At 44.6% G+C, this 23788-nt stretch overlaps 1 protein-coding gene across 8 annotated transcripts in view; it reads left to right on the top strand.

Moving 5' to 3' along the window:
• LOC121538593 (membrane-associated guanylate kinase, WW and PDZ domain-containing protein 1-like) overlaps positions 1-23788 on the top strand; it is a 206627-nt gene that overhangs the window by 173939 nt on the left and 8900 nt on the right. For 7 of the 8 annotated variants that reach the window (XM_041846745.2, XM_041846744.2, XM_041846740.2 and 4 more), the window contains exons 14-17: positions 6927-7191; positions 15753-15844; positions 16912-17107; positions 17361-17663. In XM_041846745.2, the coding sequence (XP_041702679.1) occupies positions 6927-7191; positions 15753-15844; positions 16912-17107; positions 17361-17663 (856 nt within the window). The remainder of the gene's footprint in view (positions 1-6926; positions 7192-15752; positions 15845-16911; positions 17108-17360; positions 17664-23788) is intronic. The other variant, XM_041846741.2, reaches the window with a different exon arrangement.

Raw genomic sequence — 23788 nt, 5'->3', positions numbered from 1 at the left:
TTCTAGTCTTTCCTATTCCGCTCTCTATCCAGCCTTCCATAGACCTCCCCTGCACCTTTTCTTTATCCCCACTTTCTTTCTTTGACTCTCTCGCTCCCTCACTGTGACCCCCTTATCCTCTCTCTCGCAATCTCTCCATTACTCCCTCTCCTCCGTCTTTTCTCTCTCTCCGTTGTCCCTCTCTCTCTCTCTTTCTCTCCCTACCCTCTTCCTTCCATCTCTCCCATACTGACATACTTTGAGTGATTAAGGGTAGCCTGCCTGGGTGCCCTGATTGAGTCATTGTAAAGGTGACCAGCTGGTAGGGAGGGCACAGGGTCACGGATGAGGGGAAAGAGGGATGAGGGCAGAGAGCCACAGATGACAGGAGAGAAGGATGGGAGGGATGAAAGAGGAGAGAGGGGCTGTCTTATAGCAGTGGCTCGTGTGAGCTCACAGAAACTAGTTGGAACGCCCAGAGCCAGGGATGAGGGGAACAGGGATAAGAAATACAAAAGGTATAAATAGATGAGATAGAGAGAGTGAAGAGGAGAGATTAACAAATAATGATGGAATAAGGGAGAGAACTGAAGGGAATTTTGGAGCCATTCTACGGGACTGACTCACATGCTTGAGCCCACAGCTACATTAGACAGAGCGGAAGAGAGACAGACTAGTCTACCTCAGTGCTGGAGCAGTGGGATGCCAGGGACAATCCCTTTATTCTGAGGTTTAAAGAGCAAACGCATCCTCATCTTTACGACTCATCTTAACCTGATGAGAAATCAATACTGGCTTTGAGGAGACGTCATCAAACCTGTTAATGACACTCCCAAAGCATCCCCTGGAGCCTCGTCCAGAGGGTAACGTTGTCCCTAAAAACTGATCTGAGGTCAGTTTTGTGTTCTGCCCATCTATCCTCCTGAGACCGAGCAATTCATTTTTGTCCATTCGTTTTTTGGTCCGTATCTCTAAGGTCATACATGCTACTGTGTTAGGATGTCCTGTTGTACCTTTGAGAGGACATTTTGGGATTTTCAATGATATCACCTTGATTTTCTGGTTCTTAAAAATGGCTACAATCACAATTACCATCCCAATTAGCACATGTCGTGGTAAGTGTGTGTAGTTGTGTAATTATCATTTTTGTGAGTTTGATATTCTAATTGTTTCTAATAGATAAATATCTCACATTTCCCGAACAAAAGACCTGGGAAATTATAAAAATGTCCCTCAATGTCACACTAATGCAATTCCACAAAATACACAACATGTGCAGAAGCAGATTGGCAAATTGTACGTTATCCAAACAGGTTGTCGCATGGAAGCCTTTAGCCTAGGGTATTTACTTCACACAAAGTTGCCATAATTTCAAAGCACACACATAATTGACACTGCCAGACTGCACAGGAGACCTGAATGCAGTTTAGAGTTCTCATCAGAGCTGAAAATTCCATGCTGGTCCGACCCAAGCCCGGTGAGCTGAAGCCTGTGCCCAGGCCTGGTCCGACATCACAGAAATTAAATGAGCCCGAACCCGAAAATAGAGCCAAATGTCTAGAAATAGTAGGCTATGTTGATTTAAACTGGTGTTGAGAATAACACGGTGGAGGCTGGCGGCAGCGGAGTGAGGATATGAGGAAACAGCCATTGGGCCTAGAAAAAGTGCAGAGAGAGGACAACTCACCTTAGTTATGATGAAATGAATGATGAAATTATTGAAATAAAGTAGGTTAATGCAATTGAAGGCATTTATCAAATTCTTGCTTATATGTCCCAAAGTCATATACAACCGTTACAGTATACTAATTTAATGAAATAGTCATGTGTGGTCACCTAGATGATCATTTTAGCACCGTTTTGATTGGGACAACTCCATCGCGCTGCTTTGAGACAAGTGTGGGGGGACTCGTCTACATAAATCAATCAATGTCAGATCGCCGTTTGGATATTTGGTAACAATTAGGCTGGGGAAATTAGCTAAGTTGAGGTGAATGCTAATGATCATATTTATTCTAGTTTGCTCATATATTAGCTGATCAGAACATTTTGCTAGCATGTTATACAAGTGGATTTTGCTCATCAGTTGCATAGTAGCCTGGCCTACTCCCTACCAAAAGCCTGTGACTTGTCTGATAATCAATCAATGTGATTTTGTTTCACAGAATCTCTGTCTGTATATTTGGTTAATTGATCTCTGGCTGGACAAGTGGAAGAGGTAGCTCATGTATTCATTTACTCATCTATCACTGATCAGAAACATTTAGCATGCAATAATGTAGCCTAAATCAATTGTATTATTTGTTAATTGACTCACGTAGTGTAGCCTTACTGTATATAGCCTTAAATAGAGCCTAGGCTATTTTCCTATAGTCCCAATCCCACTGAAACCCAAATCGTGACTCCGCTCTTGTGTGTTATAACATTTCCGCTGCTTCTCTGCGCTGTCTCATATTGAGAGCTTAGGTAGAGAACGTGTGATCAACGAACGATATGAGATTTTTACCTTGATATTTAAAAAATGTCCTCTCTTCATCTCCCCATTATTCATGAGCTGATCTGCTATCTGTATGAACATCAACTCGATTTTGCCAAATAGAAGATATTCTGTCATTTGTCGTTGGCGGTTGTCTAGCAAGCTTAGCAACTTTGGTCATTTTACTTTTTTTTGACTGCAGTTACAACGTTTGTATGATTCAACAATGCTGGCCTACTCGGGTTGTGCTCTGTGAGTCCTGAGCACACTCTCTGTCGAGATAGCCTAGGCCTACTGCTGAAATGCGCTGAATTAATTGAGGAACATGATAACGCTCTGAATTAATGAACGGCCGGTTTCGCAATTCACAACAATGTCATTGGCGATCAAAGTTACTCTACCGTTACTACACTGAACAAAAATATAAATGCAACATGTAAAGTGTTGGTCACATGTTTCATGAGCTGAAATAAAAGATCCCATACATTTTTCATACGCAGAAAAAGCATATTTCTCTCAAATTTTGTGCACAAATTTGTTACATCCCTGTTAGTGAGCATTTATCCTTTGCCAAGATAATCAGTCCACCTGACAGGAGTGGCATATCAAGAAGCTGATTTAACAACATGATCATTACACAGGTGGACCTTGTGCTGGGGACAATAAAAGGCCACTCTAAAATGTTCAGATTTGTCACACAACACAATGCCACAGACGTCTCAAGTTTTGAGGGAGCGTGCAATTGGCATGATGACTTCAGGAATGTCCACCATAGCTGTTGCCAGAGAATTGAACGTTCATTTCTCTACCATAAGCCGTCTCCAACATCGTTTTAGAGAATTTGGCAGTACTGTACGTCCAACTGGCCTCCCAACTGCAGACCACGTGTATGGTGTCATGTGGGAAAGGGGTTTGCTGATGTCAACGTTGTGAACAGAGTGCCCCATGGTGGCGGTGGGGTTATGGTATGGGCAGGCATAAGCTACGGACAACGAACATAATTGCATTTTATTGATGACAATTTGAATGCACAGAAATACTGTGACGAGATCCTGAGGCCCATTTTTTTTAAAGGTATCTGTGACCAACAGATGTATATCTGTATTCCCAGTCATGTGAAATCCATAGATTAGGGCCTAATTTATTTATTTAAATTGACTGATTTCCTCATATGAACTGTTTACTCATTAAATCTTTGAAATTGTTACATGTTGCGTTTATATTTTTGTTCAGTATACACTGTAAAAATCAGTTTCATTTGCTGTGAAATCTTTAAATAGTGGCGCAGCCACAATGTCAATGTGGCACAGCCACAATGTCAATGTGGCACAGCCACAATCTTATTTTGGGAGAACCCTGAGTGACCATATCTTGGTTTTAAAGGCTTTAAATTGGCACTTCTGATTTTTGCTGGTATTCCTGGTGTTGAAACTTTGTAGATTTTCAGGAAAATATATGAATCCCTATTCCCTACTCCCAAGTGTGTTTTTATTATGACGATTCATCAACCCTTAGTTCTTCATCAGGTGCCTATGGGCAACTTCTACCCAGAGTCATCCATAGAGTATGTACTGTATACTACAAGAATACATGTATACGACAGGTCAAATGTTTTAGAACACCTACTCATTCAAGGGTTCTTCTTAATTTTTTTACTATTTTCTACATTGTAGAATAATAGTGAAGACATCAAAAATATGAAATAACACATATGGAATCATGTATTAACCAAAAAGGTGTTAAATCGATCAAAATATATTCTATATTTGAGATTCTTCGAATAGCCATCCTTTGCCTTGATGACAGCTTTGCACACTCTTGGCATTCTCTCAACCAGCTTCATGAGGTAGTCACCTGGAATGCATTTCAATTAACAGGTGTACCTTCTTAAAAGTTAATATGTGGAATAATGCGTTTGAAACAATCAGTTGTGTTGTGACAAGGTAGGGGGGGAAGATAGCCCTATTTGGTAAAATACCAAGTCCATTTTATGGCAAGAACAGCTCAAATAAGCAAAGAGAAACGACTGTCCATCATTACTTTAAGACATGAAGGTCAGTCAATACGGAACATTTCAAGAACTTTGAAAGTTTCTTCAAGTGCAGTCGCAAAAACAATCAAGTGCTATGATGAAACTGGCTCTCATGAGGACCGCCACAGGAATGGAAGACCCAGAGTTACCTCTGCTGCAGAGGATAAGTTCATTAGAGTTACCAGCCTCAGAAATTGCAGCCCAAATAAATGCTTCACAGAGTTCAAGTAACAGACACATCTCAACATCAACTGTTCAGAGGAGACTCTGTGAATCAGGCCTTCATGGTTGAATTGCTGCAAAGAAACAACTACTAAAGGACACCAATAAGAAGAAGAGACTTGCTTGGGCCAAGAAACACGAGCAATGGACATTAGACTGGTGGAAATGTGTCCTTTGGTCTGGAGTCCATATTGGAGATTTTTTGTTCCAACCGCCATGTCTTTCTGAGACGCGGTGTGGGTGAATGGATGATCTCCGCATGTGTAGTTCCCACCGTACAGCATGGAGTAGGAGGTGTTATGGTGTGGGGGTGCTTTGCTGGTGACACGGTCTGTGATTTATTTAGAAATCAAGGCACACTTAACCAGCATGCCCTACCACAGCATTCTGCAGTGATACGCCATCCCATCTGGTTTGGATTTAGTAGGACTATCATTTGTTTTTCAACAGGACAATGACCCAACAAACCTCCAGGCTGTGTAAGGGCTATTTGACCAAGAAGGAGAGTGATGGAGTGCTGCATCAGATGACCTGGCCTCCACAATCTCCCGACCTCAACCAAATTGAGATGTGTTGTGATGAGTCGGACGGCAGAGTGAAGGAAAAGCAGCCAACAAGTGCCTAGTATGTGGGACCTCCTTCAAGTCTGTTGGAAAAGCATTCCAGGTGAAGCTGGTTGAGAGAATACCAAGAGTGTGCAAAGCTGTCATAAAGGCAAAGAGTGGCTATTTGAAGAATCTCAAATCTCAAATATATTTTGATTTGTTTAACACTTTTTTGGTTACTACATGATTCCATATGTGTTATTTCATAGTTTTGATGTCTTCACTATTATTCTACAATGTAGAAAATAGTAAAAATAAAGAAAAACCTTTGAATGAGTAGGTGTTGTAGGTAACTTTTGACCGGTAGTGTACATACTTCAGCGTTCCTGTTAACAGGAAGCAGGGATATTTGGGATTAGAGATTAGCAGGGATATGGCATCAGTCATAGCTGGGGCGTCGCCGATTGAGGTCATTTGACAGGGTGGGGGAGGGGCAGGGCACTGTAGGGGTCGAGCGGGACCAATGGTGACCCTGTTTGGCTGTCACTGTCGATTAGTTTTTCTCTGAGGAAAGCAGGCTTTTCCCCCTCTGTGTTATATCATTGAAATGTCAGGCTGCATGCAACTCTGTGTCAGCCTCTAAGAGCTGTTCTGCCTCTGGTGCTGGACTTGAAATATGTGCTCAGAGTACACTGCCATATACAAGAGGGACCCAACTGTCTTGGTGTATTTGCAACTCTGTCTTGATCAAAATGAAGTGTTGGCTTGTAAGTGTGTTTTTGTTTCTACTAACAAGATAATTTTTAAATGTGTTAACTTTTCTTTTCATGCATTATGTTGGTTTTAATATTTGACTAACCATAACAAATATTATTGAACCGTAAAATGTCTTAATAGAACTAGACACAACTTGATGACATGGTTTCCTTGACCTAACCTCAACCTTAATGTTCAATGTGTTAGACACTTACAGGTTTTACACAGTCCATTTTGATTAGCTTTTTCAAATGTCCCTTTGTTTTAGCCAGGCTTAGTGGTCATGCATTCAGCATTGTGGTGCTCATGTGAATTTAGGCTTCAGGCCAATGCCTACTTCTTACTTAAAACATAGTTTTCTGTGTGTGGGTGTCATAGAAACCATCTCTCCCCCACACCATTAGACAACAGCTCTAACTGACAGTCACACTCAATTAACTTGGTGTTTCAATGATGTTGACCTTGGATTATTGTTACCTTCTTCTCGCTCTCTACTACCTTCTTACTCATCTCTCTCTCTCTCCCTCTCTCTCTCTCTCTCTCTCTCTCTCTCTCTCTCTCTCTCTCTCTCTCTCTCTCTCTCTCTCTCTCTCTCTCTCTCTCTCTCTCTCTCTCTCTCTCTCTCTCTCTCTCTCTCTCTCTCTCTCTCTCTCTCTCTCTCTCTCTCTCTCTCTCTCTCTCTCTCTCGCTCTCGCTCTCGCTCTCGCTCTCGCTCTCTCTCTCTCTCCCTCTTTTCTCTCCCCATCATTCTTATTTCTCTCTTATTTGTCTCTCTTTCTTCCCCTCTTTTCCCTCCCTTTCTCACTATCACCTCACCTTCTCCTCTCGTCTTATCATCTCTCTCCTTGTGTTGCACCCTCTCTCCCTCTTTTCCCCCTCTCCCTCCTCTCTCTCCCTCCCCATGATGTCCGTTCAGCAGCAGCTGGAGAGGAAGGACAGTCAGAGCAGCTCCCAGCACAGTGTGTGCAGCCATCGCAGCACCCACACAGACTCTCCCAGCCACCCCCCCTCCAACATGTCCAGTGAGGCCATGGCCCCCCCTCCGGCCGCACCCACTCAGCCGCTGCCTGGCCTGCCTCCCCTGCCCACCCAGGACCCTGGAGATGGCACCATGACCCTCCAGAAGAAGCCAGACCCCTTCAAGATCTGGGCCCAGTCCAGGAGCATGTATGAGAGCAGACGTGAGTAGACTCAAAATCAAATACTTCATTGTGGTTTATGATGACAACTTATAAAGGTAGGTTCAACAATGCTGCCGAACACAATTTGATATATGTTTTTTTTTTATGTCTAAGGCACTGCATCGCAGTGCTAGAGGCGTTACTACAGACCCGGGTTCATTCCCAGGCTGCGCCACAACCGGCCGTGGCCGGGAGTCCCATAGGATGGCGCACAATTGGCCCAGCGTCGTCAGGGTTAGGGGAGGGTTTGGCAGGGTGGGCTTTACTTGGCTCATCGCGCCCTAGCGACTCCTTGTGGCGGGCCAGGTGCCTGTAGGCTGACCCCGGTCACCAGTTGAACGGTGTTTCCTCTGACACATAGGTGCGGCTGGCTTCCAGGTTAAGCTGGCAGGTGTTAAGGAGCGCGGTTAGGCGGGTCATGTTTCGGAGGATGCATGACTCCACGTTCACCTCTCCCGAGCCCGTTGGGGAGTTGCAGCGATGAGACAGCGATGAGGCAAGATTGTAATTGAAATTGGGAGAAAAAAGGGTGGCAATTTTCTTTTTACACTTTTATTTTATTGATACAGGTACAAACATTGAGACTTTAGAGTGAATGAGCCATGTATTTGATCATCATGTCTGTTGTTTGGTGGGAAGAGAGGAACTTTTCTAATTTTTCTGTTCGGAATAAACTAGAGAGTGTATGAATTTGTTGAACGTGTGTGGGTGTTGCATTGAATCCTGTAGGAGAAGCATTGTTGAGTACTTTGTAGGAACAGCTCAGTGTGTGTGTGTGTGTGTGTGTGTGTGTGTGTGTGTGTGTGTGTGTGTGTGTGTGTGTGGTATGACTCAAACCTGAATCTATGACAAAAGGTGTCTCAGAGAGCTTAGTCTCCTTGAAAAACAGACATGTTTCCTGCTCTGTGGCACTATCGACATCTCCCACAATTTGAAGCACCTGCATTTCCAAACACTCAGAGGTGTGTGTAGGTGTGTGTGTACTGCCTCGCCACCGGAAGAAGGGGTTAGAAATGAAGGATCACATACATCCTACCTTGCTGACGGCTCAGAAATGAAGTATGGTATTATCCAATGTTGACCCAAGCTTACATCATGAGCTATTTCTGTGTTGCTTGGGCAGGAGTACAGAAGTACAACTGGAGGTTGACTGTGGTTAGTGGATAAGAGCGTCTGCTAAATGACGAAAATTTAAATGTAAGTGATATGCACAACCATTTGAAAAAAAGAATGTGAATGTTTCGGTCAATAGATGTTCTCATCAGCAGAAAACAAGTCTATTGACCAAAACGTCCATTTGATAGTGTGGCGCATACAATACTTTTTTCTCTAAGTATCGGGAGCAATAGAGTGTACACCCGTTTTCAATTGTAAAAGCAGAACATTTGTTCTGAAGGCTCTCCCACATATCCTTTGCAATCACAACTCAGGTCTTCTATTATTCATGTTACGAGTGAAGGAGGGAACCACCCCACTTATTTACTCTATTCTCTTGAGAGAAATTGTTTGTTCTCCAATACATGACTCCTCGAGAAAAACTGTTATTCTATATTAAAGAGTAATTTACATTGCAACTTATACATTAAGACTGACTGGGGGACAATCAAACAGAACTTACTGTAATAGGAATGTTGTTGTTTTTCTCGATTGACATTTGCAATTCATAAGCGGTAGGCCGTTGCGTGTCTGACGTCAACAATAATGTGCTTACACACTTCAGAAGAATATGCACATTACGTGTGCACGTGCAGCTTGTGTGTTTGTGTGTTCGTGTGTGTGTTAATGGTATCCTTTTGGGCTGAAGTGTGTATGCATGCAGGGTTGGGTAGGTTACTTTCTAAATGTAATCCATCACAGTTACTAGTTACCTGTCCAAAATTGTAATCAGTAATGTAATTTTTGGTTACCCAAACTCAGTAACGTAATCTGATCATTTTTTGTTGTTGTATTGCTTTCCCTTTAAGAGGCATTAGAAGAAGACCAAAATGATCCATCAAATACATTTGGTGTGTCATCATAGTGGTCTCTGATTTATGGTCAGACTCACTCAGGTGGAACAAACCTAAACTTGCACCTTTTTTCAATGCTGAATTGAATGTCATTGAGAAAACAGAAAGGGGTCAATGTATATTTTTTTCTACAAACTTCCTTTTCTACATTTCTAAAGTAATCCAAGAAGTAATCAACTAGTTTCTAAAAAGTATCTGTAATCTGACAAAAAAATAAATACAAAATCTGGTAACGTAACTGATTACACATAGTTTTGTGTGTGTAATCGGATCACATGTAACTGATTAATGTAATCGGTTACTCCCCAACCATATATGAACGTCAGTGACTATTGCTAGTTGCCAACCAGCCCCAGCCTGGTCGTGTGTGTGTGTTAGAAGGCGCTGGCGGTGTTGCAGTTCTGGTTAATCAGTGTGTAAAGTAGAGCCAGTAGAATCTAGGTCTGCTGCTGCTGATTAAATATTAACTGGGCTCGTGAGGGCTGCTTTAAGCTCAGCCTGATTGGTATATCTGTTTGATAACCCCTCAAGGAGCCGCAGCCCTCTGCTGTGGAGCTGATCTTACTGTTTGAGTGGGCTGGATTATTAGAATGGGTTGGAGTTGGAGAGGGGGAGGGGGAGAGGAAAAGAGAGATGTTGAGTGTGTGCTGTGTGTTCATGTAGCAGATTGTGGACTGATATCAGCATTATGGTGCTCTGTGGCATTGGTGGTGCCAGGAGATAGCTAGGACAGAGACAGGACTGAGACAGGACTAGAGATGAGACCATGCTTGGGACCCTCCTGCAGAGAACATTTTGTCTGACGCTTAGAGGCTGCATGTGTGTGTGTGTGTGTGTGTGTGTGTGTGTGTGTGTGTGTGTGTGTGTAAGTGAGAGCTCGGATCGCTGTGCTAGGGACAGGGATCAGTGGAGGGCTAATGACTGATCCAACACACACACACACACACACAGACCCAGAGCTGAGGGCTAATGGAGCCTGTGTGGCAGACAGAAGGCGGATCAGGAGAAATGGCCCGTGCCCTGTGTTCAGACTGTCCCTGTGGGTGAACAGACTGACACCAAATCGCCTGTGTCCTCACTAGGGCTGTGGCAGTCATGACATTTTGTCAGCCGGTTATTATAGTGCAAAAGACTGCCGGTCTCACGGTAATTGACCGTTAATTAACATAAACACGTTTAGCATCTCCAGGCCTCCACACATACAAGCAGTTGATGAGCGCCTTTGGAACATCTACATTTAAAAAAGTATAATAAATCAATTTAATATAAACCATGACAATAAATTCATTATTTATTTTAGGAGAGTCTAAAGACACATTATGAGATTAAGATGTATTTCTGTAGAACAGAATATCAGTTGGTCTACTCTATGTTATCTGGCTATGCACTATGCCATAGGCTTGTTTATTTACAGTGGGGAAAAAAAGTATTTAGTCAGCCACCAATTGTGCAAGTTCTCCCACTTAAAAAGATGAGAGAGGCCTGTAATTTTCATCATAGGTGCACGTCAACTATGACAGACAAATTGAGGAAAAAAAATCCAGAAAATCCCATTGTAGGATTTTTAATGAATTTATTTGCAAATTATGGTGGAAAATAAGTATTTGGTCACCTACAAACAAGCAAGATTTCTGGCTCTCACAGACCTGTAACTTTTTCTTTCAGAGGCTCCTCTGTCCTCCACTCGTTACCTGTATTAATGGCACCTGTTTGAACTTGTTATCAGTATAAAATACACCTGTCCACAACCTCAAACAGTCACACTCCAAACTTCACAATGGCCAAGACCAAAGAGCTGTCAAAGGACACCAAAAACAAAATTGTAGACCTGCACCAGGCTGGGAAGACTGAATCTGCAATAGGTAAGCAGCTTGGTTTGAAGAAATCAACTGTGGGAGCAATTATTAGGAAATGGAAGACATACAAGACCACTGATAATCTCCCTCGATCTGGGGCTCCACGCAAGATCTCACCCCGTGGGGTCAAAATGATCACAAGAACGGTGAGCAAAAATCCCAGAACCACACGGGGGGACCTAGTGAATGACCTGCAGAGAGCTGGGACCAAAGTAACAAAGCCTACCATCAGTAACACACTACGCCGCCAGGGACTCAAATCCTGCAGTGAGAGACGTGTCCCCCTGCTTAAGCCAGTACATGTCCAGGCCCGTCTGAAGTGCATTTGGATGATCCAGAAGAGGATTGGGAGAATGTCATATGGTCAGATGAAACCAAAATATAACTTTTTGGTAAAAACTCAACACGTCATGTTTGGAGGACAAAGAATGCTGAGTTGCATCCAAAGAACACCATACCTACTGTGAAGCATGGGGTTGGAAACATCATGCTTTGGGGCTGTTTTTCTGCAAAGGGACCAGGACGACTGATCCGTGTAAAGGAAAGAATGAATGGGGCCATGTATCGTGAGATTTTGAGTGAAACCCTCCTTCCATCAGCAAGGGCATTGAAGATGAAACGCGGCTGGGTCTTTCAGCATGACAATGATCCCAAACACACCGCCCGGGCAACGAAGGAGTGGCTTCGTGAAGAAGCATTTCAAGGTCCTGGAGTGGCCTAGCCAGTCTCCAGATCTCAACCCCATAGAAAATCTTTGGAGGGAGTTGAAAGTCTGTGTTGCCCAGCGACAGCCCCAAAACATCACTGCTCTAGAGGAGATCTGCATGGAGGAATGGGCCAAAATACCAGCAACAGTGTGTGAAAACCTTGTGAAGACTTACAGAAAACGTTTGACCTGTGTCATTGCCAACAAAGGGTATATAACAAAGTATTGAGAAACTTTTGTTATTGACCAAATACTTATTTTCCACCATCATATGCCAATAAATTCATTAAAAATCCTTCAATGTGATTTTCTGGATTTTTTTTTCTCATTTTGTCTGTCATAGTTGACGTGTACCTATGATGAAAATTACAGGCCTCTCTCATCTTTTTAAGTGGGAGAACTTGCACAATTGGTGGCTGACTAAATACTTTTTTTCCCCACTGTAGCTGACAAGATATGCTTTAGTCCCATGCTGTTATTTTATTTTGTATGATTTTATAGTAAGAAGAATATAATTGAACTTAGCTGAATAAAATAAAAATGATATTTTTCCCATTACGGAGCGAGTGCGCACATGAAATCAAATCAAATCAAATTGTATTGGTCACATACAAATGTAGCGAAATGCTTGTGGTTTTTTAGCACATTTTGCGCCGAATACAACAGGTGTAGACCTTACAGTGAAATGCTTACTTACAAGCCCTTAACCAAAAATGCAGTTTCAAGAAAAATAAGTGTTAAGTAAAAAATAGATAGTAAAAAATTTAAATAACAAATAATTAAAAAGCAGCAGTAAAATAACAGTAGCGAGACTATATACAGGGGGTACCGGTACAGAGTCAATGTGCGGGGGCTCAGGTTAGTCGAGGTAATTGAGGTAATATGTACATGTAGGTAGAGTTAAAGTGACTATGCATAGATGATAAACAGAGAGTAGCAGCAGCGTAAAAGGAGGGGGGGACACTGCAAATAGTCCGGGTAGCCATTTGATTAGCTGTTCAGGAGTCTTATGGCTTGGGGTAAAAGCTGTTAAGAAGCCTTTTGGACCTAGACTTGGCGCTCCGGTACCGCTTGCCGTGCGGTAACAGAGAGAACAGTCTATGACTAGGAAGCTTGGCCCCAGTGATGTACTGGGCCGTACGCACTACCCTCTGTAGTGCCTTGCAGTCGGAGGCCGAGCAGTTGCCATACCAGTCAGGATGCAATCAGTCAGGATGCTCTCGATGGTGCAGATGTAGAACCTTTTGACAATCTGAGAACCCATGCCAAATCTTTTCAGTCTCCTGACGGGGAATAGGTTTTGTCGTACCATCTTCACAACTGTCTTGGTGTGTTTGGACCATGATTGTTGGTGATGTGGACACCAAGGAACTTGAAGCTCTCAACCTGCTCCACTACAGCCCCATCGATGAGAATGGGGGCGTGCTCGGTCCTCTTCTTTTTCCTGTAGTCCACAATAATCTCCTTTGTCTTGATCACATTGAGGGAGAGGTTGTTATCCTGGCACCACACTGCCTAACACTCTTGTGTCGTCTGCAAACTTAAATATGGTGTTGGAGTCGTGCCTGGCCGTGCAGTCATGGGTGAATAGGGAGTACAGGAGGGGACTGAGCACGCACCCCTGAGGGCCCCCGTGTTGAGGATCAGCGTGGCAGATGTGTTGTTACCTACACTTATCACCTGGGGGCGGCTCGTCAGGAAGTCCAGAATCCAGTTAAAGAGGGAGGTGTTTAGTCCCATGGTCCTTAGCTTAGTGATGAGCTTTGAGGGCACTATGCTGAGCTGTAGTCAATGAATAGCATTCTCACATAGGTGTTCCTCTTGTTCAGGTGGGAAAGGGCAGTGTGGATCTGTTGGGGTGGTATGCAAATTAGAGTGGGTCTAGGGTTTCTGGGATAATGGTGTTGATGTGAGCCATGACCAGCCTTTCAAAGCACTTCATGGCTACAGACGTGAGTGCTACAGGTCAGTAGTCATTTAGGCAGGTTACCTACGGGTTCTTGGGCACAGGGACTATGGTGGTCTGCTTGAAACATGTTGGTATTACAGACTCAGTCAGGGACAGGTTGAAATGGCAGTGAAGACACTTGCCAGTTGGTCAGCGCATGGTCGGAGTACACGTCCTGGTAATCCATCTGGCCCTGCGGCCTTGTGAATGTCGACCTGTTTAAAGGTCTTACTCACATCGGCTATGGAGAGCGTGATCACACAGTCATCCATAACAGCTGATGCTCTCATGCATGCTTCAGTGTTGCTTGCCTCGAAGCGAGAATTTAAGTAATTTAGGTTGTCTGGTAGGCTCGTGTCACTGGGCAGCTCGCGGCTGTGCTTCCCTTTGTAGTCTAAAAGTTTGCAAGCCCTGCCACATCCGACGAGCATTGGAGCCGGTGTAGTACGAATAAATCTTAGGCCTGTATTGACGCTTTGCCTGTTTGATGGTTCGTCTGAGGGCATAGCGGGATTTCTTATAAGCGTCTGGGTTAGAGTCCCGCTCCTTGAAAGCGGCAGCTCTACCCTTTAGCTCAGTGTGGATGTTGCCTGTAATCCATGGCTTCTGGTTGGGGTAAGTACGGTCACTGTGGGGACGACGTCATCGATGCACTTATTGATGAAGCCAGTGACTGATGTGGTGTACTCCTCCAGTAGCTTAATTTGGGAAACCAAGTGAAATCGGTTCAGGAACAAAGAAACATATTTCACCAAACTGTTGATAGTCTGCACACTCGAGAAAGGATAAAGGGGAGAGAGGAGGATATGGAAATGTATGGTGGTAAGATATTCTGCATAGCTAAAGGTAATGTGTCATCCAATTAATTATGAAATATAGAAAATTCCCTATTACTAGGCTATTCAAAATCAAATACAAATTCTCTAATTGAAGGCTAACTGTAAGCCGCCCTGCTCAATCAATGAACCAACAGCATCGCCTAGGGCTATACATTCTCTCCCAGACTCATGGATAGAAATTGTGGACCGTAGCATAAGGTAACCAGTCCATCCAGTATGCATAATAATACAGTCCACACTAAAAGGCTAGAACAATTATGTACCAAAGACATCTTAAATCAGTTTTGTTTTATGTTTTTCTGCCATGCATAATATGCAGTAGGCTATACATTGTATAAAGGCACAATCATAATTTTTATTTAAACAAAAAAAAATCCTATGCATATGCACTCTAATATGCATATGAGGGTTTTTAATTAATCATCACCTTAGAAAGCGCTGTCCATTTCATTGTATTAGGCTTGGAAACAACATCCACAACAACCATGTTTTACACTGTTTCAACCTGCTGTTGAACTTCTGTCTTCAAATTGATCATCACAGTGAGGTGAGTTTTAGAAGTACTATAGGCCTACTATTTTGATGATATGTGTTTGATGGGATTTTCGATTGCATTTGCATTGATGTCAGAGTGGTTAGAGGGACAATAGAGCCCTGAGTACCAGGCCATTAGGACCCGATGGTAGAGGCAAGTTGGGTACTACCAAAGCATGTCCAGAGTGCATAAAAGGTGATTACCATGACTCAACGATCACGTGGAATTTTACTACGGTCATGACTCATGACTTCCGATGTGGCAGTAATATGGTCATTGCAACTGCTATAGTCCTCACACAGCCTGCCACAGCCACGGAGGGCTTACAAACGCGTGTGTGCTGCGTGTGTTTGTGTGTTCCAGAGAGATGGGGAAAGAGATAAAGAGGCAGAGAGAGTTAAAAAAGGTCACATTCACAAAGAGAGCATTTGCATCCTGGCATTTGTTCCTCCTGTCCTGTGGGAGCCAACCCTACACCCGAGAGAAGGAGCCTAATATGCCCAGTGATGCAGAGGAGAGCAGAGAGGAGGGGGTGTAATAACAAGATCTTACTTAACTGAATGTGTATTGATTAATGCAACAGTCATGCCGTAGAGTTATCTTTCTGGGTGTCAGGTCCACTCCCTGTTTCAACTCCACTGAGATCTTGTTGTTGTTGTGTGTTTCAGAGCCAGATTGCCAGGAGCAGGAGATCTTCCTGTGGCGGAAGGATACAGGTTTTGGGTTCCGCATTCTGGGAGGAAATGAGCCCGGGGAGCCAGTGAGTATCTCTCCACCATTCCTCCACCATGTCCCTTGTCTGTCACTGTTTAGATTAGACGTGCCAAGGAAAAGCAAAGGGATTCTAAAGGGACATTTTCATATTGAATCACTCCCCTTGCGGCACACCATTCACTTAGACGACGAAACATTCCAAAGCAAGACTGGAAACATAAAACATTCCTTGTAATTCCATCACGTGTTAAACACTAAACAGAGTTATGAATGCATGTTAATGAATGCGTGTTAAAAGGGCAGCTATAGTACTGAACCCTCAATGGTCAATTACAGCTTCATCACTGTATGTTCATCACTGTATGTCAGAGTCCCTGCCTTAGGGCTTTCTTTGTTAAGCTTCAAACACACACACTTTCACAACACTCATTCTTTGTCAGATCACAATCACACTGTGATGCTCAACCAACTACCAAGCACTGGCAGCCTCTTAGTCTTCCTTCTCTGTTCCATCTGCATCACTTTTTCTTTAATATGGAGTAGTAAAAATCTACAGTCTGCTGTCTGTCTGTCTGACTGTGAGAGATGACTGGTGCTGTGTGTTAGATAAGGTAGGTCTGCATGCTGGTCTCAGGAGGTTCATTTAGACAGCTTGTTAGGGGAAGAAAGGGCCTTACCCAGAAGCCTTTGGTTCTGTGCCATGTTTTTCTAAGGGACATGAAGAGAGAAAAGTAGAGAAAAAAGAATGAAGGCAAAGAGCGAGCGATAGGGAGAGTGAGAAATAGAGAGATGCTGTAGGCAGCAAGCCTACCGCAGAGGTATTAGCAGTTGTTATTTGTGCCAAGGATGCTCCGCGGTACACCCTGTACTCATTTCCTACAGAAACACACACACACTCACCTCTCCCACACAGTAAGACCAGCACTATCAATTCTACAGCCTCAATAGACTACAATGGCGGCTTTGGCCTTCTTCAGTTACTACTAACATGGTCAAGGCACCGAGCATTTTGGATGGAATGGAACATAAAAATGGGTTTTATTTCACTGTGCTGTATTGAACTTGAACTACAAGTGAAGTACAGGGCTAATGTATCTGTATTACGTTTTGTAGATCTACATTGGCCACATAGTGAAGTATGGTGCAGCAGATGAGGACGGGCGCCTGCGTTCGGGGGACGAGCTCATCTCTGTTGATGGCACGGCGGTGGTGGGGAAGTCTCACCAGCTGGTGGTGCAGCTGATGCAGCAGGCCGCCAAGCAGGGCCACGTCAACCTCACCGTCCGACGCAAGAGCTCTGGATACGGAGGTGAGGACAGGTCACAGAGACTACACAGCCATATGCACACTCAGCCACACACTCAACAACAGCAGCCGCCTACACTACCCACACAAGCCTGAGACCAAGTGCTTAGCGGCTCAGTTAACTATCACTAGCCCATGCCAAATGTGAGAAAAACGACTTTGCATGCTGTTTGAATGTTGTTTGTATATTTGCCGAACACCTTTTTTGTATTGCCCGTCCTCCTTCATCCCCCCTCCTTCCTCCGTCTCTTCTTCAGTTTCAAAAGGGGAGGGTGACGTGCCCCCGTCCCCTGCCTCGTCCCACCACAGCAGCACCCAGGCACCCTCCCTGACGGAGGGCAAGCGGACCCCCCAGGGCAGCCAGAACTCCCTCAACACGGTCAGCTCCGGCAGTGGCTCCACCAGTGGCATCGGTAGTGGGGGAGGAGGTGGCTCCGGCAGTGCTGTGGTCACCGCAGCCCTGCAGCCCTATGACGTGGAGATCCAACGTGGAGAGAATGAGGGCTTCGGATTCGTCATTGTGTCGTCTGTCTCTAGGCCTGATGCTGGGACTACTTTGGGTGAGTGGGATGGGCAATGCTACGCTGGGCTGTGTTATGGTGAGCTGGGCTTTGCTACTACCAGAGTGGGCTATGATGGGTTTAGTTGGAATATTTTGTTCTCAGATTGGTCTGAGAACCAGTTTTAATTTGCTATGGGTTGAGCTGGGTTGAACTGGGTTGAACTGGGGAATAATCTGGTAAAATATCCTGTAATCTGGGCAAAGACTGATTCTTCTGCTTGACTTTACTGTCGTCATTAGTCTATATCTACAGTATTAACAATATTTTCTGAAAAACAACCCTTTAAGGGTTAATTTACACTTGAAAAGCATGTATTAATAAACAGCCACTTGAAAAGTTCTCAGGTGATTGAGTAGTAGCTAAGCCTAATAACTACAGAACACTCCCCCTGATGTTATCCAGACAGCCCATTTCCTTGTGTTATCAAAAGTCCCTCTCAAAGTTTACAAAGTGAGACAGGGAAATAGTGATGCACCAGTGCGTGAAACTGCCTGAGTCTGCCAAGCAGCACTCCAGTAAACACACAACCCTAACAATGCATCAACACCACCCGCCACTCAGCGACATGATTGATGTCATTTCTTCGGGGTGGAATTACAATATTTTGACAGTCACTCCTCATTGAGTTCCCACCTTCTCTATGACTAGCAGGGGAGTAGTTTCTGATGGGAGTGGACTTAATGGCACAGCCCGAGGTCACAAAATCCATAACCATGAGCTTAGGAAAACAGAAATCTCTTTATGTGCCCAGGCGCATTCACCACCGGGGATAACTGGCTGGCTGATGCTTTATCAAAAACACCATCAACACCGATTCAGAGGCAGAATTGCGACATGGTCAGTTCTGGCTGATTCACTCAGCATGTAATTGAAGTTGGACTGAGCACATTCTATAGTTGTCCATAATGTTTATGTATGAAGTAAAAATTGTGAAATTGGCCCCATTAAGGTCACTCAGCCGTCAAAGAGGGATTTTAAGCCGCAGGGCCAGACTGATTACCAGGATGCGTACTCAGAGCATGTACTGACCAGCTGGCAAGTGTCTTCACTGACATTTTCAACCTCTCCCTGTTTCAAGCAGACTACCATAGTCCCTGTGCCCAAGAACGGCAAGGTAACCTGCCTAAATGACTACGGGTCCATAGCACTCACATCTGTAGCCATGAAATGCTTTGAAAGGTTGGTCATGGCTCACACCATCATCCCAGAAATCCTGGACGCTCTCCAATTTGCATACCGCCCCAACAGATCCACAGATCTCTATTGCACTCCACACTGCCCTTTCCCACCTGGACAAAAGCAACACCAACGTGAGAACAATGTTCATTGACTACAGCTCAGCCCTCCAAGCTCATCACTAAGCTAAGGACCCTGGGACTGAACACCTCGCTCTGGATCCTGGACTTTCTGACGGGCTGCCCCCAGGTGGTGAGGGAAGGCAACAATACATCCGCCACACTGACCATCAACACGGGGGGCCCTCAGGGGTGTGTGCTTAGTCCCCTACTGTACTCGCTGTTCACCCATGACTGCATGGCCGCGCACAACTCCAACACCATCATTAAGTTTGCCAACGACACGACTGTACTTGGCCCGATCACCGACGACGATGAGACAGCCTATAGGGAGGAGATTAGAGACCTGGCTGTGTGGTGCCAGGACAACAACCTCTCCCTCAACGTGAGCAAGACAAAGGAGCTGATCGTGGACTACGGAAAAAGGAGGGCCGAGCACGCCCCCATTCACATCGACGGGGCTGTAGTGGAGGGGTCGAGAGCTTCAAGTTCCTTGGTGTCCACATCACTAATGACCTATCATGGTCCAAACACACCAACACAGTCGTGAAGAGGGCACGACAACACCTGTTCCCACTCAGGAGGCTGAAAGGATTTTGCATGGGACCTTAGATCCTCAAAAATGTTTTACAGCTGCACCATCGAGAGCATCCTGACTGGTTGCATCACCGCTTGGTATGGCAACTGCTCGGCATCCGACCGCAAGGCGCTACAGAGGGTAGTGCATACAGCCTATTACATCACTGGGGTCGAGCTTCTTGCCTTCCAGGACCTCTATACCAGGCGGCGTCAAAGGAAGGCCCTACAAATTGTCAAAGACTCCAGCCACCTAAGTCATAGACTGTTCTCTCTGCTACCGCACGGCAAGCGGTACCGGAGCACCAGGTCTGGGACCAAAAGGCTCCTTAACAGCTTCTACCCCCAAGCCATAAGACTGCTGAACAGTTCATCAAATGGCTACCCGGACTATTTGCAATGACCCCCTTATTTTGTTATGATTTTTTATAATTCTTTGCACGGACTCTTGCACAGGCTCAATGTACACTCACTGGACTCTAGCCACACACCCACACATACTACACTGACACTCCAACACACACACACACACACATACATATTGATGCCACACACACACAGATATATTCACATTGCTTCACACTCTTCACATAGTCTGCTGCTACTCTCTGTTTATTATCTATGCATAGTCACTTTACCCATACCTACATGTACAGTGGGGAGAACAAGTATTTGATACACTGCCGATTTTGCAGGTTTTCCTACTTACAAAGCATGTAGAGGTCTGTAATTTTTATCATAGGTACACTTCAACTGTGAGAGACGGAATCTAAAACAAAAATCCAGAAAATCACATTGTATGATTTTTAAGTAATTAATTTGCATTTTATTGCATGGCATAAGTATTTGATCACCTACCAATCAGTAAGAATTCCGGCTCTCACAGACCTGTTAGTTTTTCTTTAAGAAGCCCTCCTGTTCTCCACTCATTACCTGGATTAACTGCACCTGTTTGAACTCATTACCTGTATAAAAGACACCTGTCCACACACTCAATCAAACAGACTCCAACCTCTCCACAATGGCCAAGGCCAGAGAGCTGTGTAAGGACATCAGGGATACAATTGTAGACCTGCACAAGGCTGGGATGGGCTACAGGACAATAGGCAAGCAGCTTGGTGAGAAGGCAACAACTGTTGGCGCAATTATTAGAAAATGGAAGAAGTTCAAGATGACGGTCAATCACCCTCGGTCTGGGGCTCCATGCAAGATCTCACCTTGTGGGGCATCAATGATCATGAGGAAGGTGAGGGATCAGCCCAGAACTACACGGCAGGACCTGGTCAATGACCTGAAGAGAGCTGGGACCACAGTCTCAAAGAAAACCATTAGTAACACACTACGCCGTCATGGATTAAAATCCTGCAGCGCATGCAAGGTCCCCCTGCTCAAGCCAGCGCATGTCCAGGCCCGTCTGAAGTTTGCCAATGACCATCTGGATGATCCAGAGGAGGAATGGGAGAAGGTCATGTGGTATGATGAAACAAAAATAGAGCTTTTTGGTCTAAACTCCACTCGCCGTGTTTGGAGGAAGAAGAAGGATGAGTACAACCCCAAGAACACCATCCCAACCGTGAAGCATGGAGGTGGAAACATCATTCTTTGGGGATGCTTTTCTGCAAAGGGGACAGGACGACTGCACCGTATTGAGGGGAGGATGGATAGGGCCATGTATCGCGAGATCTTGGCCAACAACCTCCTTCCATCTGTAAGAGCATTGAAGATGGGTCGAGGCTGGGTCTTCCAGCATGACAACGACCCGAAACACACAGCCAGGGCAACTAAGGCGTGGCTCCGTAAGAAGCATCTCAAGGTCCTGGAGTGGCCTAGCCAGTCTCCAGACCTGGAACCCAATAGAAAATCTTTGGAGGGAGCTGAAAGTCCATAATGCCCAGCGACAGCCCCGAAACCTGAAGGATCTGGAGAAGGTCTGTATGGAGGAGTGGGCCAAAATCCCTGCTGCAGTGTGTGCAAACCTGGTCAAGACCTACAGGAAACGTATGATCTTTGTAATTACAAACAAAGGTTTCTGTACCAAATATTAAGTTCTGCTTTTCTGATATATCAAATACTTATGTCATGCAATAAAATGCAAATTAATTACTTAAAAATCATGCAATGTGATTTTCTGGATTTTTGTTTTAGATTCCGTCTCTCACAGTTGAAGTGTACCTATGATAAAAATTACAGACCTCTACATGCTTTGTAAGTAGGAAAACCTGCAAAATCGGCAGTGTATCAAATACTTGTTCTCCCCACTGTATATATTACTTCAATTACCTCGACTAACCCGTTGCACATTGACTCGGTACCGGTACCCCTTGTATATAGCCTCGTTATTGTTATTTTATTGTGTTACTATTTTTCCTTTAGTTTATTTAGCAAATGTTTCTTACTTACTTTTTAAAACTCTGCATTGTTGGTTAAGGGCTCGTAAGTAAGCATTTCACGGTAAGTTCTACACCTGTTGTATTCGGCGCATGTGACAAATACAATTGTATTTGATTTGATTTAAATGTCCTCCTCTGAACAAATTTGGTATCAAGTTCCCTCTGAGTTTGCAGCACCAATATTGCTCCAAGGTCTCTTTACACAGCCTACCTGATGACCAGGAAGATGTAGCATGGTGTAAAACATGCTATAGGGCCTGGTTACTATCAAATATATGTTTTGTTAGCTACTGTGCAGTGCAAAGGGCCTGGTTCCATTGATCCTGTAGGTTATGGTTGAAGCCCCATAAAATAGAAAGTAGAGGTAGAGGATGTTGAGGTATCATTTATACAAGCAGGAGATATCCCACTGAGACTTGATGTCTTGCTTTATGGGCGACTTGAATGTGCTCGTCAGCACTGTCTGCAGCTGGGTCCTCAGACTCAGTGACACTTCTGTCTCTGGTTGTGTCTCAAATTATACCCTATTCTCCATGTAGTGCACTACTTCTGGCCAGACCCCTATATTCTCCATGTAGTGCACTACTTTTAGCCAGACCAGAGCCCTATGTGGGAATCGTTTGAGAGTCTCTTCCCATCTCATTGTGGGGATGGGATGAATTAATGTGCTGATGGGGATGTTTCTCTACCAAATCTTCCCCTCCGCTAGCGGAGGTCCAACATAGAGATAATGAGAGGGAATATTGAAGGAGGGAAATTGATCACAAATGGATGGATGTGCACTATCTATGGATTATTAGTTTGCCTGAGAGGGCCATAGATGTTTGGGTATTGTAACGGACAAAGTGCTTTCCACTGGCTCTATCCCTCTCTCAGACATCATACTATGCAAACCCCTTTTCTCCCACCAGCCCAGCCCACCATTGTGAGCTGCTGTGTGCTGGTGTTGTGTTCAGCAGATTGGGTATTACATCCTGGGTATTTGTCACACCCAGTAATGTCCCATATCTCATTATTTGGATAGAGTGGCAGGACACAAGTGCAGTTTTTAATCAAGAAGAAGGGAGGGGAGCTTGGAGCGCAAGGTGATGTGATAAATATGGATGTGGGAGGGAGGGAGAGAGAAGGGAAGGAGAGAGAGAGAGAGAGAGAGAGAGAGAGGGAGGGAGAGGGAGGGAGGGAGGGAGGGAGGGAGGGAGGGGAAGGAGAGGAGAGGAGAGAGAGAGAAAGCTCCCTAGAGTCTGTTCAGAGCTGCTCTGTAAACAAGATGTGCTGTATTGAACGCTGTCACTCAGCTTGTACAGCTTGTATTGCTTTGCTTGCGTAGCACGCAGTATGCAAACAGTCCCATGCAATGCTAGCATGTCTCTGTCTATAGCCTCTCTGATATAGTGTGCGTTTCTCTCTTGACATCAGTGAGGAGCCTGAGATTTCTGAGTGTCAATCTTTAGGAATACATCTCATTCTCTGAGCCGTTCCAAGGCCCAGAAACCAAACGACACCTCCAGCATCTAACCACCAGTTCCTGGTGATTTACGTCCCATTGATTAACGCATCAGGGGTGCAGAGGACGACAGCAGAGACAAAGACAGAGCCCATGAATTCTTTAATGACCACACAATACGAGTCTGTCCACCAATAGGGATTTAAGCTGTGTTCCGCATGCATGCTCTGTGATTGCACCCTGTTTCCAGCGCAACGGTTGGCTGGTTCTTGGATAGTCCTCTCTGGGTGAATGGCCTAAGTTGGTTTGGATGATTAACCCTTTGTTTTATTTTCTCTCTTTTTTCCTTCTCTCTTTCTTTTCTCATAATCAAATTACGTAATCAATAACCAAATCACACAAACACACACACTACAC

This window comes from Coregonus clupeaformis, chromosome 24, assembly GCF_020615455.1.
Source record: "Coregonus clupeaformis isolate EN_2021a chromosome 24, ASM2061545v1, whole genome shotgun sequence".
Lineage (NCBI taxonomy): Eukaryota > Metazoa > Chordata > Actinopteri > Salmoniformes > Salmonidae > Coregonus > Coregonus clupeaformis.
This window is presented reverse-complemented; position numbering and strand designations above follow the sequence as displayed.